The sequence below is a fragment of the Bolinopsis microptera genome, chromosome 2 (assembly GCF_026151205.1).
Source record: "Bolinopsis microptera isolate Bmic1 chromosome 2, MBARI_Bmic_1.0, whole genome shotgun sequence".
In the NCBI taxonomy this organism is placed as follows: Eukaryota; Metazoa; Ctenophora; class Tentaculata; order Lobata; family Bolinopsidae; genus Bolinopsis; species Bolinopsis microptera.
The window spans coordinates 1,169,449-1,184,220 of NC_087073.1; the positions used below are offsets into that span (position 1 = coordinate 1,169,449).

A 14,772-nucleotide genomic window follows, 5' to 3' on the forward strand; every position below is an offset into this window, starting at 1 on the left:
CAATAGTCTTAAGTGGACAAAAGTGGGTGCAACCAATTAGTGATACAATTAAAAAAGCATTTACAAAAAACTGTTTAAATTCAGATAATGAGTAGTATATAATTCAATATCAGAGAAGACTTTATTTTAAATGTACTAAAACATTTGCTGAGCATTAAAAATTTCAAACAACAAAAAGTACAGCAAAATTATTTAATAATAACAAAAAATTATTACACCGTTACACGTCATCATGAAAATTTCTTTTTAGCTATTTTAGCATTTAAATGCTCAACATGATTGGTTCCCTAATTTTTCTGAAAACTTAATTCGAAACATTTCAAAGATAAAAATCATTTACAAAACTTTTAAAAATCAGCACGGAAAAGAACAGAACACTTTTTCAAGACAGAAACATTTTTTAAAGACAGAAAATAATTAGAAAGCATCCTTAGGGCAAGGTTCTTAAATCTTAATATTCAGTGACTCAAACTGAGGTATCTAAAAGACGTTTACTAGCCTCACCCTCTCCACTTAGGGTCTGGGGGCCAGCATCTTCCTCGAAACTGTTTGAATCTCCGCCATCCTCTCCACCATCGCATGCAGCTTTCTTTTTATCCTCAGCCTCACCAAAGTAAGTGAGACCGAGATAAACCAAAACACAGACAATGCAGAACAGAGCTAACACGATGCCGACAGTGATCTTAATCGCCGAGCCCCCATCAATGAATAATTTGGTCATTGGAGCAGAGAGTAACATGATCAACCCAAAGCCACAAATGAACACAAATTTGATTGGGAATCTTTTGGGAATGAGGTTGCACTTTTGCGGCTGTAAAGTGTATGCCAGTAGGACCAGGCATGTTGAGGAAATGATGTACATAATCAACCATGCCCATCCTTGGTATTTGAACACATCAGAGTTTGTACCGCAGGGGAAGAAATTCTCCATGTACACAGCACCTGCCAATCCTTCAACAAAATAAAAAGTCGAAATCAACATGATCCTCTTGTAGCTTCTCAATGATTTGTACGACACTTCAGAAGGTTTGGACATATAAGCTGTCGTATCCCGCAAAGAGATTACCCACAAATCTCTAAAACTGAACAAAAGGAGCTGAAAACTCTTTCTAACCTTAGCTGTAAGACTGAGCTGTCTTTCTTTGAAGTCAGGATCTTTGGAGATAACCTTTAAGTTGATAAGGAACCAAATTAAAGTACAGAATATTATCCATCCAATATTAATGAAATGGTTTGGAGTGGCTTGCATTAGACCCGCATGGAGGAACAATCTAGACGGGATCATTATTAAATAAGTTAGGTAAAGCAGAATGGCGGCACCGTCTGACATCTTTGGGGTTAGTGGGTCTAATTTCCTAAATGCCCCTTCAAGTGAAACTGTGCTTGCTGGCATTTTAAGAAATGGGATAATCATAGAAATTATCAGATACCACGGTGCACTTGTTTGGATCCCTAAAAAGTTTGTTTGTCCTTGGAAAAACTCATAATTGTAAGTAAAATTATGCGACTTTCCAAAGCACACAACAGTGCTGTTAGCAAGATGATGTGAATCATTATCTGCAGTGCTATCATCTTTGGGCGACAATGATTCGGTGGCGATGTTATTGAAATAGATCTGAAAGAGATAAAATTGTACCATCAGCTCTAGTATCTGTTCTGTAATCATGAAATACTGGTTAAGTACCTTCTGTGCTAAATTCTGGCGGATAACAGTTCGAATCGTCGATGGAGAGTGCATGAAGATCATCAGGCGGTCGACCACCGGTCGTATCTGACATATTGTAAGGATGTTAAATAGTAGAGCTTTCTTCTTTTCACCATATTTCATCATAAACGGACAACATAGTCGCCAAAAGAATTTCTTGAGACGTGATTTGCTGTAGTTAAGGGACGAATTTCTAATCCAATCCTCTTCCTTCAATGCAAATCTACCAAGACTGACTCGAAGGCGCTCCTTTTCCTCTTTGTAGAGCTCAACACTTGACTGATAATTTTCATGAATAAGAGTAGAAATCGCCAAAGCAATCATGAATCCTCCCAGTCTTTGTGAAAATCCTTTTAGAGATTCAATCCCTAGTTTAATATCCAGAGTAACATCAACTAAATAAGTTATTACGCCTGGAATAGTAAGAAGTAATGTGTTGATGCCTCTTTCAATTTTTTAGCCATCCAAATCTCCCGGCCTTTAAAGAATTTCTTTACAGAGTTTTCTTTGTCCTCCTTGAAATACGTTTCGTAAATTTTCTTTACCATGAGCTGAATGTCACTACATTTTTCACCACTGTCCACTGTTTTTCCTAAACTTTTGATCGTTCTCTTAAACACTGGGTAAAGCTGTCCCTGCAGGGCATTTCTAAGGAATTCCTTCTCTGATTTTTGGCAGTCTGCGTTAGCTTGCAATGATACATAAACAAGCTTCATTACCTCGATAATAGCAGTTTGATCACTTTCAGTAATTTCTTGCATATTGACAAATATCTTAACTAAGGGCTTGCACATGAAATCTTTATAGAAAGTATATCTAAGATCATCATCGTCGGCATATTTCTGCAAGCCGACAATTATTAAGTTAAGAACTGCTGATGCAATCGTGAATTTGACTACAACTTGTTTATCATCAGAACTTGACAAAACCTTGATTTTGTCCTGAAGCAGCGCCAGAATTGACTGGTTCTCATGACTTTTAAATTCGAGCAGGAATCTTAAAGTTTCTGGTATTTTTTCTTTTGGTGGTTTATGTAAAGAGCCATCACTTTCTGTGTTTTCTCTGGTTGAATTATGATCCACTTCGCATAATACAGCTTCAATTGCCATCACTTTCTGTGTTTTCTCTGGTTGAATTATGATCCACTTCGTATAATACAGCTTCAATTGCCTTTACGAGGCGTATTGATGGTTTGGAAGATCCCTTTGATGTGATGCTGGCAGATAGTTCCGTTGAACTGTTCTCTATAAGACCACAGACTATCTCGAAAATGTTATTGCCAGCGCTGTCTTTTATATCCAAATCGATTGTTGGCAGGGAGAGCAAATAAAATGCGACATCCACATTTGCGTGCTCAGTAGCTGCCAATAGAGGAGATCCTAAGTTGATTTTAATGGATGGGAATTTGCAAAGGACTTTAGCGGTATCCACATCATTATTGGCTGCTGCTATGTGTAACGCAGTCCTACCATCACTGTCCATGGCGTTTACGTCAATATTAGAGAATTCTTGTAGTAAGTAGCTACATTCTTTCAGATCACGAAGCTCCGCTGCTATATGGATAATTCCTTTTCCTTGGTATTGCTCATTTATATCGACTTTGGTGCCGGGAAGTTTGTAGATGCACAAGAGGAAGCGTAATGACAAAATCTCTGAATCTGCTGCCAGTTGTAACGGATCAAAGCCACTTTCGTTTTCCCTGCGTTTGACACCAGGAAGGGAGCAGATGCACCTGGCTGCGTCAAGGTTGCCTTCTTTCACAGCGAAATGAAGCAGTGTGTTCCCTTCTTCGTACGACTTGTTAATATCTATCTCTTCCGGCGGTAAATTTTGCACCAGTATCCATAACATCGGGTAAAGCTTTTCCTTAACAGCAATGTCTATTGGAGTTAGACCTTCGATGTTTTTGACATGTGAATTTTGGCATATCAGTTTTACGAGCTCAGCATCATTTTTGTTCACGCCAGTATGAAGAATCGTTGCTCCTTTTGCATTAGGCAGGTTCACATCCTCATTATTTATATTTATTTTGTTCACAACTGCATGAATTAAATGCCTGTGATTTGCTTCAAGAGCCAAGATTAGGGGAGTTGATCCAGAATTGTCTCCTATTGAACATACAAGTTGTTCCACATTATCGACTAACATACAAGCTGCTTCAAATTGTTTTTCTTTCATCGCCAAAAGAAGAGCAGTTCTTCCGGATTTATCACGATGGTTGACTTCTACTTGTCCATCAGCTATGAGGGCTTTGATAATTTCAGTTTGTCCTGCTTCTGCTGCATACATCAACGAATTTTTTCCGGTTGTATCACGATGGTTGACTTCTACTCGGTCATCGGTTGTCATGAGGGCTTTAATAACCTCAATTTTTCCTTCTTTAGCCGCATACATAGATGCAGTTCTTTCGGCCTAATCACGATAGTTGACGTCTACCCGTACATCAGTTATGAGGGCTTTGATAACCTCAGTTTGTCCTGCTTTTGCTGCATAAATTAACGCAGTTTTTCCAAACTTATCACGATAATTGACTTCTACCCGGTCATCGGTTATGAGGGCTTTGATAACCTCAGTTTGTCCTGCTTTTGCTGCATACATTACCGCGGTCATTCCGACTTTATCGCGATGGTTGACTTTTACTCGGTCATCGGTTGTCATGAGGGCTTTAATAACCTCAATTTTTCCTTCTTTAACCGCATACATAAATGCAGTTCTTTCGGCCTTATCACAATGGTTGACGTCTACCCGTACATCAGTTATGAGGGCTTTGATAACCTCAGTTTGTCCTGCTTTTGCCGCATAAATTAACGCAGTTTTTCCGAACTTATCTTGATAGTTGACTTCTACCCGGTCATCAGCAATGAGGGCTTTGATAACCTCAGTTTGTCCTGCTTTTGCTGCATACATTACCGCGGTCATTCCGACTTTATCGCGATGGTTGACTTTTACTCGGTCATCAGTTGTGAGGGCTTTGATAACCTCAATTTGTCCTGTTTCTGCCGCATACATCAACGCAGTTCTTCCGGCCTTATCACGATGGTTGACTTCTACCTGGTCACTAATTGCGAGGGCTTTCATAACCTTAGTTTGCCCTGCTTTCGCCGCATGCATCAACGGAGTTCTTTCGAACTTATCACAATAGTTGACTTCTTCCCGGTTATCAGTTGTGAGGGCTTTGATAAACTCAGTTTGTCTTGCTTCTTCTGCATACATAAACGCGGTTTTTCCGGCCTTATCACAATGATTGAATTCTACCTGGTCATGAGTTTTGAGGGCTTTGATAACCTTAAATTGTCCTGCTTTTGCCGCATAGATCAACGCAGTTTTTCCAAACTTATCACGATAGTTGAAATCTACCCGGTCATCAGTTGTGAGGACTTTGATAACCTCAGTTTGTCCTGCTTCTGCTGCATACATTAACGCAGTCCTTCCGGTTTTATCACAATAGTTGACTTCTACCCGGTCATCAGTTGTGAGAGCTTTGATAACCTCAGTTTGACCTGCTTTTGCTGCATGCATTAACGCAGTTCTTCCGATTTTATCACGATAGTTGACTTCTACCCGGTCATCACTTGTGAGGGCTTTGATAACCTCAGTTTGACCTGCTTTTGCTGCATGCATTAACGCAGTTCTTCCGATTTTATCACGATAGTTGACTTCTACCCGGTCATCACTTGTGAGGGCTTTGATAACCTCAGTTTGACCTGCTTTTGCTGCATGCGTCAACGCAGTTCTTTCGGCTTTATCACAATAGTTGACTTCTACCCGGTCATCAGCAATGAGGGCTTTAATAACCTCAGTTTGTCCTGCTTTTGCTGCATGCATCAATGCTGTTTTTCCGGAATCATCATTAACATTCACATCAACTTCGTCAATTTTCAGCAAGAATAAAACTAGTTCGACGCTACCTCCAAATGCTGCAAGATGAAACGGTGTTACCATAATATTATCCTTACTGCTCACCAAAGAAGTATTATTGATCGATCCATTGCCGAGAAGACACTTAATCAACTCTAAGGACCTGTGACTCATCACGGCATAATGTGAGATATTCAATCCGTAATCGTCTTTTTCTGAGAAAACCTTTTTGTGCTGACATACAATGTTTACTATCTCTATCATGTCAATTCTATTAACCTCTAAAGCGTACATCAAGGCTGTCTTTCCCATCGAATTCTTGATTTCTACATCAATGCCAACTATTTTAAAAAGATTTGAAATCAATTCCTTACTGGATACTCTTTTGATTGCCATATGTAAGGGTGTAATGCCGTGTGGGTCTTTAGCGTTAACTAATGAGGTAGCAGCATTTGTTGGTATTTCGACACATATATATTCTACAGTTCTCATAGAGTCTTTCTGCACGGCGAGATGTAAGATATTCCACCCACTGTTATCCTTCAAATTGATATCAGATCCGAGATTTAGTAGATGCTTAACCATTTCTATTTCGTCAGTCCGTGCTGCGTACATAATGGGTGTCCTATTGTATTTGTCCTTAACATCTATATGCACATCCACCAGACAATCATTTACTAACTTGATGTCCCCCTTTTGAGCAGCCTGGTGCAGTGTAGTAGTACCACCAGCCTGGTGCAGTGTAGTAGTACCACCAGCCTGGTGCAGTGTAGTAGTACCATCAGCCTGGTGCAGTGTAGTAGTACCATCTTTTTTTTGCACCTCCGACAGTAGCTGTTCTTCCACATCATCAGCCATCTTATCTCATCTCTCCTAAGGTATGAATGAAAGTTAGCGAACGTGAGAAAATCTTATTGTATTGCTTGGGTTATAAACCATATTCAGTTGTATTATGTAACTAGACATATGCAAATGTCAAAAAGAATATAAAATGTGTTATAATCTACTACTACTACTACTACTAGAAAGCCTGTGGTCACAGAGAGGAAGCTAATAGTAAAACAGTATTCTATGAAAGTCAATTTTTTATCGGCTGATACAGCCCATTAAAATGTAGCCCGTACTGAACACAACGTAATTAAACTTTAGTTTTGAAATAATTGCGAAAAGCTACACTCAGTTTCAGAAGCTCTTTCCAGTTATTATATCTCAGGCTGTCTTCAGCCCCCTCTAGTTAAAAACTACTTTAATTTCAAACTTTATACGTCTAACCATCTTCTTATGTAACTACCACAAGTTGGGCTTAGTTCCGGTCCCGGTCAATATCAGTTTATATATTGGAAATCCTGGTCCGGCCACAAGCCGGGATTTTATTTATATTTTTCGAGAATACTTTCGTAAAAATGTTTTTTTTCCCCATAAATTGATCTAATATTACACGTTATTTATCCATTTGAAACGGCAGACCGTTTCTTGAGGTTAAAGTTAGAATAGCACGTTGGAAGCGACATTGTAGATCTATTTTGGTATTGTGTAAATGTGATTGTAATAATATGTACATTGATGAACAATTTATTTTTTTAAATGTAGGATTAAAAGTGTAATTTAATACTACAAGTTGACTTGAAACTAAACGTTCGAATTCGAAACCAGAAACAATTTTAACGAAGAGTAATGATTGCAACTCATACGAATACTCCTAAACGGAACGTGTCGACCTCCCCAAGATCGTGTAAATTAACACACAGTGTTCACACGGCGTGCTAACTCACGGAATTATTACATTCTCGCAGTCTCAGTATAATCCTTGCATCATAATCTAATTATCTGGTCTTTAAGGGGGAATCTGTGACAAAATAAATGGAAATATGTGACCAATTCTGATTTTTTTTCTACTTCCTATTTGGTTAGAGTTTGTATTACGTGAGCTCGGTTATGACCATTTTAGTTCCCTCCCCTCCGCAAGCAACTTTGTTGAGAAATAACAGTAAACCCAGTAAATAACGTAGTATATTAAAGTCACTATTGTGACGGTACATTAGAACTAGACAGAAACAAAGTGTGAAGGGCCTGAACGGAACCCCTCGGTTTCAGTTCCTTGTTTAACACTGCCGTACAGCAAGGACATCCACCGGGTTCTCCAAGGATGGGCACATAGCTCACTCCACACTATGCTCTGTCAAATGTTGCTTATATACCAAGGATCTACAGGAAATATTTCCTTGTAAGTTTAGAGGGCGATCTGTGAACAGACAACTACCTCATTCCCAACTATAGGAACTAGAATTCCTATACTATCCCAACGAGCTACACCAAGCATAGTATATGAACGATCACTTAATTAATTCAGAAGATGAATCCGAGATTTTGGAACAGTTTGAGACAACTTTTTATCGATGTTTTTTGGCTGTATTTGTCCGTAAACTAAGTTGAATTTGCTCTGGTATGATAGGATGGCATGTGTACTGACATTTCCAGCTAGTTTTGAAATATTTATCGAATTCATGGAATGAATGAAATGAACAAAAAATGAACAATGTCTCAGAATGTCCTGGACTGAGCTGAAACCGATTGGGATCGATTGCTATTGATACCAGGAGTGTCCCTGGGAAGTTTGGTGGGTCCAGCTTGTTCAGAAAGGGCTCTGGGCAATATTTCCATTTTAGTTTCTGAGCAGTAGTTAAGATTTTGGAAACATTTTTAGAAACATGCTTTTTAGCGGTAATTATGCCTGGACTAACATGGAATCGATCTGGTATGGTAGAGGGGCATGTGTACTAACATTTCCAGTCACTTAGAAGTGCGAAATATTCCCCTGGTTCATGGAATGAACGAAATGAACAAAAAATCAACATTATCCTAAATTCCCACGAATTGAGCTGGAATCGATTGGTATTTATATTTCATATCAGAAGTGTCCCTGGGAAGTTTGGTGGGTCTAGCATGTATACAATTTTAACGGTGCGGTTTTTATGTAGTAAATAAGCTGTGTCCCATCTACTGTTCTCTAGAATTCTGCACCATCTTGCCAACTCCTTTTATATGCGATTATGTAGTACTATACCTACTGCAGTACTGTTCAATTTTAGTTGTTGTCCCTCACTGAATGACTTAATTTATTCTTACATTTCAAGCAATCAGAGAAATTCGTATGAACAGGTACAGTGTACACAGCTAATCACATTTGACAGCGTGTACACATAATAGTGATTTTCGGTGTCACATTATATTTTCTACATTGTCAACATTTCTGAGTTATTATATATTAGCTAATATTTTATTATTTATTTATTCTTATTTCATTTTAATTGTTTGTAATTATTTCGATTAAAATAAGACAGCTTTTTCATTGTTTTCAATCAGATCCAAATCATATAAATCAATAATCAGACATGAATCAAAATTCAATAATAATAATTTAACGCAAATAGCAAATTGTAGCAGTTACAGGTATGTAGCAATGTTAGGGAAGGAGAAGTTTTAGGTATGTAGCAATGTTAGGGAAGGAGAAGTTTTAGGTATGTAGCAATGTTAGGGAAGGAGAAGTTTTAGGTATGTAGCAATGTTAGGGAAGGAGAAGTTTTAGGTATGTAGCAATGTTAGGGAAGGAGCAGTTGTAGGTATGACATGTAAGTTCCAGCTGTAGTAGGAGATGTTGAAGTTCCATAGAAGGGGAAGTACTATAAAGCTCCCTTAACGAGGACTTCCAGATAAGGAGTAGTTTCAGGTAAATAAACTGTTACATACTAGGGATGGATACAGCAGTTCCAGGTAAGGATGACAATAATTTGTCCAGGTAAGGATGACAATAATTTGTCCAGGTAAGGATGACAGTAATTTGTCCAGGGAAGGATGACAATAATTTGTCCAGGTAAGGATTAGGTTCGTGATAATAATATGTCCAGGTAATGGGTAGTTTAGTGCTAGGATAGATCAAGGGAACTTGAGGAATGAAGAGACGATTAGGATTAGGATTAGGACGATTAGGATTGTCGGATTTCTTCAGTGCAAACCAAAATCGTTTCACTCAAATAATTTAAATCATATTCACTCATAAATTAATGTTCATATACATCGATAACAATAATAATGTAAGGTTAATCATTACAAATAATTTAACCATATTAGTTACTGATACAAAATGTTGTTAAATACAAACCTGTTGGAGTGAAGTTCTAAGGTGAAATTTCTAAGGATTTTCTTAGGAGTCAAATCAGGACGCTTGTACGGGCATGGAGCTAAAAATTTGTTATCTCTAAAACTTTCTCTTACCTGTCTACGAATCGTCGGTCCTTTGAGATGTTGAAACTTTAAGGGATGGTGGCCGTGAGATAGGGACCAAAGGAATCCAAGCGCCAAAGGCCCACAGTCATACCCATTACCTTGACTTTGAGTTTGTACAAATCTAACCACTGTTGTCTGTGGTCTCAGTTGTAAAATTTGACTGCTAATACATCTATCTATAATTATGCATGTTTCTAAAGACTGAGGGGTTCTTAATGAATCGAATATCTCAACTACGTGTGGCTCTCTAACGAATGTAAGGGCGTTGGAAAGGCAAAACCAGTGGTTATTGTTAGGATTAACTATTTGAATAAACTTACCATCAACGGGACTTAAACCATTTAACGAATAACGACTTTCTAAAAGGGTATCTTGATATACAAAAGAATTGGAACGATTGAACTGGCACATGAGGGCGTACGAATTAATAACAATATCATCATACCAGGAAGTGGCGGACTGGCAAATACGAAACTGCTCTGAATACAAATCTAACCTACCAGTATCTGAGCAGCTTTGCCACGTTTTACTTACGGGTCTTGTAGTGTGACCCGGACCTATCTTTACTTTCTTCCTCTTAATTTGTACTTTTGAGGGAGCAGCTCTTTTCATCCCTGACAAAGGTTCAAACTCAAAGACGTTGACAGGTTTCTTACTTTCTACTTCAGGAATGTTCACAGGAATATTTACAGGCTTCTTACTTAAAGGTGTACTAAGTTTAAATATTACTAGGCAGGCTGAGCGAGCAAACTCAAGAAAGGCGTGCTCAGAAAGTAGATTACATTTACTGTTGGTCATTTCATAAAAATTGTCGCCAATACGAACAAAGCCTGAATAGATAGATTGGCCGGACTTAGCTATGTATGCAACAGTTTCGAACCTCACCTGGCTATCAAAATAAGAGACATCAAAATGTGAACAAACGCCATTAAAATACTTATCATCATCAGGCTGAGTAAGAATAATGAAGTCTACCATGGAATTCTGAGATTGCAAGCAATTATCTAGACCGATTCCCATATTTAAAGAGGTTGCTTTAGATTCTATCAGCAGTACACCAAGCTTCTTCAGATCAGGAAGAAAACAGATAGAAAAGATCGAGCAGGGGTCGGATGTCGAACCGCTAGCATCTGAAATTTTCTTATCGATCTTCTTCTTCATCCTAAAATGTACTAACTGGTTGTAGGGGGTCTTGCCACAGACAAAAGAAAGCAGTTCGTGACATAAACAAGTCTCCTCATCAAGTATGGGTTCACCTATACTACTTAGTGACACCGTATAAACAACAGAGTTAAGGGCTGACGAATCAGAAGAGGGATCTTGCAGAAGAGGCAGCGGGTGAGGAGATTTCAAGTCACTCGTTGAAGGAGTGTCAAAACGGGTTGAATTTGAAGACGTTTTTTCAACACCCTTCCGGACTAGAAATCCCAACTCATCTACCACACACTCTTCTCCTACATTTTTCTCAACTCGACTTTTCCAAGCATCGTTTATCTTCTTGTTGTGGACACTAGTAAGATACGATACAAACAATATGTGCTGTTCAGGACTCATCTCATTGCAAAAACTTTTTGTGAGCGCAAGGACGTGGTTCTGCTGTTCTACTACTGACGTATTTAAATAGGCTCCTAGATTAGTACATTTAACAGACCTTAAGTACGTGTCGACTAAAGTTTGATTGGACTCATGGAAGATGTCAAACAGCATTAGAACAGATGGTAATAAGCTTATAGGATGAACTGAAGTGTGGTCGTAACTACTTATATCAAGCTGACAGGTTGTGTATGTGTTATGATTAAATATAGCTGTTTTACGACCATCTTTGTACATTTCCGACTTTGGGCACTCGGGGTCACCTAAACGACCCCGGTATGGTCTACAAAAACCTGGATAATTTCCTTCCATGTGATTGCCCCAAGTCGTTGCTATGTCGGAAAAATTAAAGCTAGGTTGAACTTGAAACGAAGTTATAAGGTTAGCATAGTCGGCCACTGATTCGGGCATTGTAAGGAACTTAATACCATAGCACACACCATGGGGACAGAATGCTCGTAAGACACCTCCAGATTTTCCAGTGAGCTTGGTAAAATTCTTGCGAACTACTGAATAAAGTTGGGTATTACCTTCTAGGTCTATAAGACGTGCAACCATGTGGCTCTTGCCTCCACGTGTTTCAATATCAAGTGACTTACAAATATCTTTAACCCATTAGGGACGATAGGGTCGTTTTTATGACCCACCTTTTCTAGACGAAAAACCAAATTATTAAACGCTATAACGAATCTATAGCACATATACTCAAAATTTATTGGGCTTCATTATATGTAGCCCAATAAATTTTGAGCATATATGCTATAGATTCGTTATAGCGTTTAATAATTTGGTTTTTCGTCTAGAAAAGGTGGGTCATAAAAACGACCCTATCGTCCCTAATGGGTTAAGCTGCTTATATGAATTTGTAGAATTCACCAGTTGTTCTATGCGTTCTAATGGCAGTTTGATTTCTTCAGCTTTATCATTAGCAAGGAGGGGCCGTGTGTATGGATCTATACTACTAAAATTTTGAGAACTGACAATAGGTGGAAGTGTCTGACCTTTTTTCATGGAGAAGTGCTTAACATTGCTACTGTAATGAGGAGATTTCTTATCAAGATATGACCTAGATAGATTGTGCTGTGAACAATTTAAATGCATTGCTGAAGAGCTAGAATACTCATGGTTAGTTACTTCACCAGGTTTAACATCAAAACAAACACTCCTTATTACATCGTACGTTAAATAAACAGGAAAATGGCCACATCTATAACAATTAAGAGTTTTATCAAGATTCAAATCCTTTAAGGCCATGTATGCTTTAACAGCGTCAAGTAAGAGGTGGATGTTGTATTTAACGTCGGTCATAACTGACATTATCTCAAAAAAAGCAGTCAAAGAAGTGTTCTTGATCCAAGCTGCGAGAGCAACTTCCATCAGAGAAATAGAGAAAAATGAATTATTATTAAAATTGAAATAACCTTCTGAATACTCGGCATATCTATACCTCATGGAGCAAATAGGACAATTCTTAGTGACAACTTTAACACCTGTTTTCTTTTCATGCATGGTGAATATACAGCCACGGTTGCTCACGTCAAAGGTTACAAGATCAACATCAGTACATTTGTGACACTTTGTTTCAATCGGAGCAAACTCCGCCTTTGGTGAGTGATCCTTAAATCCAGTCACGTCAAAGGGTATGACTTTGTTCTTAAGTACATATTGCATCATCGCTTCTGCAAACATCAGTTCATTGGGGTCACTGTCATCCTCGGGGCGTGACTCACCAATAACCGGATTAATCTCTGATGCGAGAACTGCAACTTTCCGATGAAGACAAGATTTGATGCCACACTCACATTTATGTGTTTTACTACACCTATCATAAGTAACTATTACACGCCCTAACTTACTGTAGTATTTCGGCTTCTCATCACCAGCAAACACACTATAGTAGATATATCGAGAAGTACTGCATATATCTACCATAGTGGGAATGTACTGCTTGATGACCGGAAGACCGAAATCCCTAGCTGTTTTACAAAAAGCCATTATGAGATTCTTATCATCATCACCAAAACTATCGTATGTAAGAACACTATCAATTAAATCTGGCTGAACATTGAGGTTACGGTTTACACAAGCTAGTACGTGTTGACACAAAAAACCTGGATTTAAGCTACCGTTGTGGAAGTTGTAAAAATCACGACAAAGAGGTGCGGTACACTCCCAACCATTCTTATTATGAACTACATGAACTGGACTAGCGGGCCCCTGGGCGCACCGCCTAACAAGATACGTACCTGATGATGGACAAATAAGCTCCGCCTGAAGCAATTTTGTGGTATCGGCCTTGCCGGGGCGAGCACTTCCAGACGATTCTACTCTGATTCTACACAGACCAACGTGATCATTCATTCGACAAAGAGATGCGTGGGACTTGTCGCAAACTGGACAATGATAGTGCTTCCTCTTACCACTAGAAGCCATAACAATGCAATTTGCAGACGTATCCCAGCATACTCTGGGTTGAGAAGAAGCAACATGCTGATCTCGATCAACCTCAGCAGTGGACGAACCAACATGCTGATCCCGCACATCAGTGGAAGAACTCGAAGACTGATCATGACCGACTGACTGTTCCCCATCAACCCCAGCAGAAATCTGAACTGAGGGCTGACTAGGATCAATCACTGGAGTCGAATCAATCACTGGAGTCGAATCAATCACTGGAGTCGAATCAATCACTGAAGTCGAGGACAAAGATGGGGCTGTTATAAAACTTCGCCCGGCAGAACATTTTAACATATGCGTAACTACTCTCTTAAAATCACGGTATGAGTACGACTTACACAACAAGCAATGAAAATGAAGTACACGAGTCGTTTTCACTCTAATACAAGATAAATTTCTACAAGTCATTTCACGTTTGTAAGACTTCAAAGAATCAACATCATCGGTTTTAAGAACGTTTTCTATATGTTGCACAGAACCAAAGGGATGATTCGTGGATAGGTCCTGATCTAGCTCGTCAGGAGGAGAAGCAACAGGTTGATCCCGAACATCAGTGGAAGAACTCGAAGACTGATCATGACCGACTGACTGTTCCCCACCAACCCCAGCAGAAATCTGAACTGAGCATTGACCAGGATCAATCACTGAAGTCGAGTTAATCACAGAAGGCAAGTCATTCACCGAAATCGAGGCTAGTTTCTTAATCGAATCTAGACGGCTCTTCGAAACAGCTGGATCTGCTCTCTTAAAACTAGAGAACTTTGGAAGTTCAGAGGTTTCATCGAACTGTTTCGGGCCAGCCTGATCAGAGCATCTATACTTGGGTGGTTGCTCAAAATCATCGTCGGAATCTGTCAACGACGGTTCAGCTTGCT

At 39.0% G+C, this 14,772-nt stretch overlaps 2 protein-coding genes across 2 annotated transcripts; both read right to left on the reverse strand.

The window, feature by feature from the left end:
* Positions 1 to 2,803: 2,803 nt before the first annotated feature.
* On the reverse strand, positions 2,804 to 4,099 carry LOC134812048 (serine/threonine-protein phosphatase 6 regulatory ankyrin repeat subunit A-like). Its single transcript, XM_063819235.1, has one exon. It carries the CDS (start codon positions 4,097 to 4,099, stop codon positions 2,804 to 2,806), a length of 1,296 nt encoding a protein of 431 aa, XP_063675305.1.
* An 18-nt stretch (positions 4,100 to 4,117) lies between these two features.
* LOC134812051 (ankyrin repeat domain-containing protein 50-like) lies at positions 4,118 to 6,457 on the reverse strand. The gene has a single exon (XM_063819237.1). It carries the CDS (start codon positions 6,419 to 6,421, stop codon positions 4,118 to 4,120), a length of 2,304 nt encoding a protein of 767 aa, XP_063675307.1. The 5' UTR covers positions 6,422 to 6,457.
* Between the last annotated feature and the right edge of the window lie 8,315 nt (positions 6,458 to 14,772).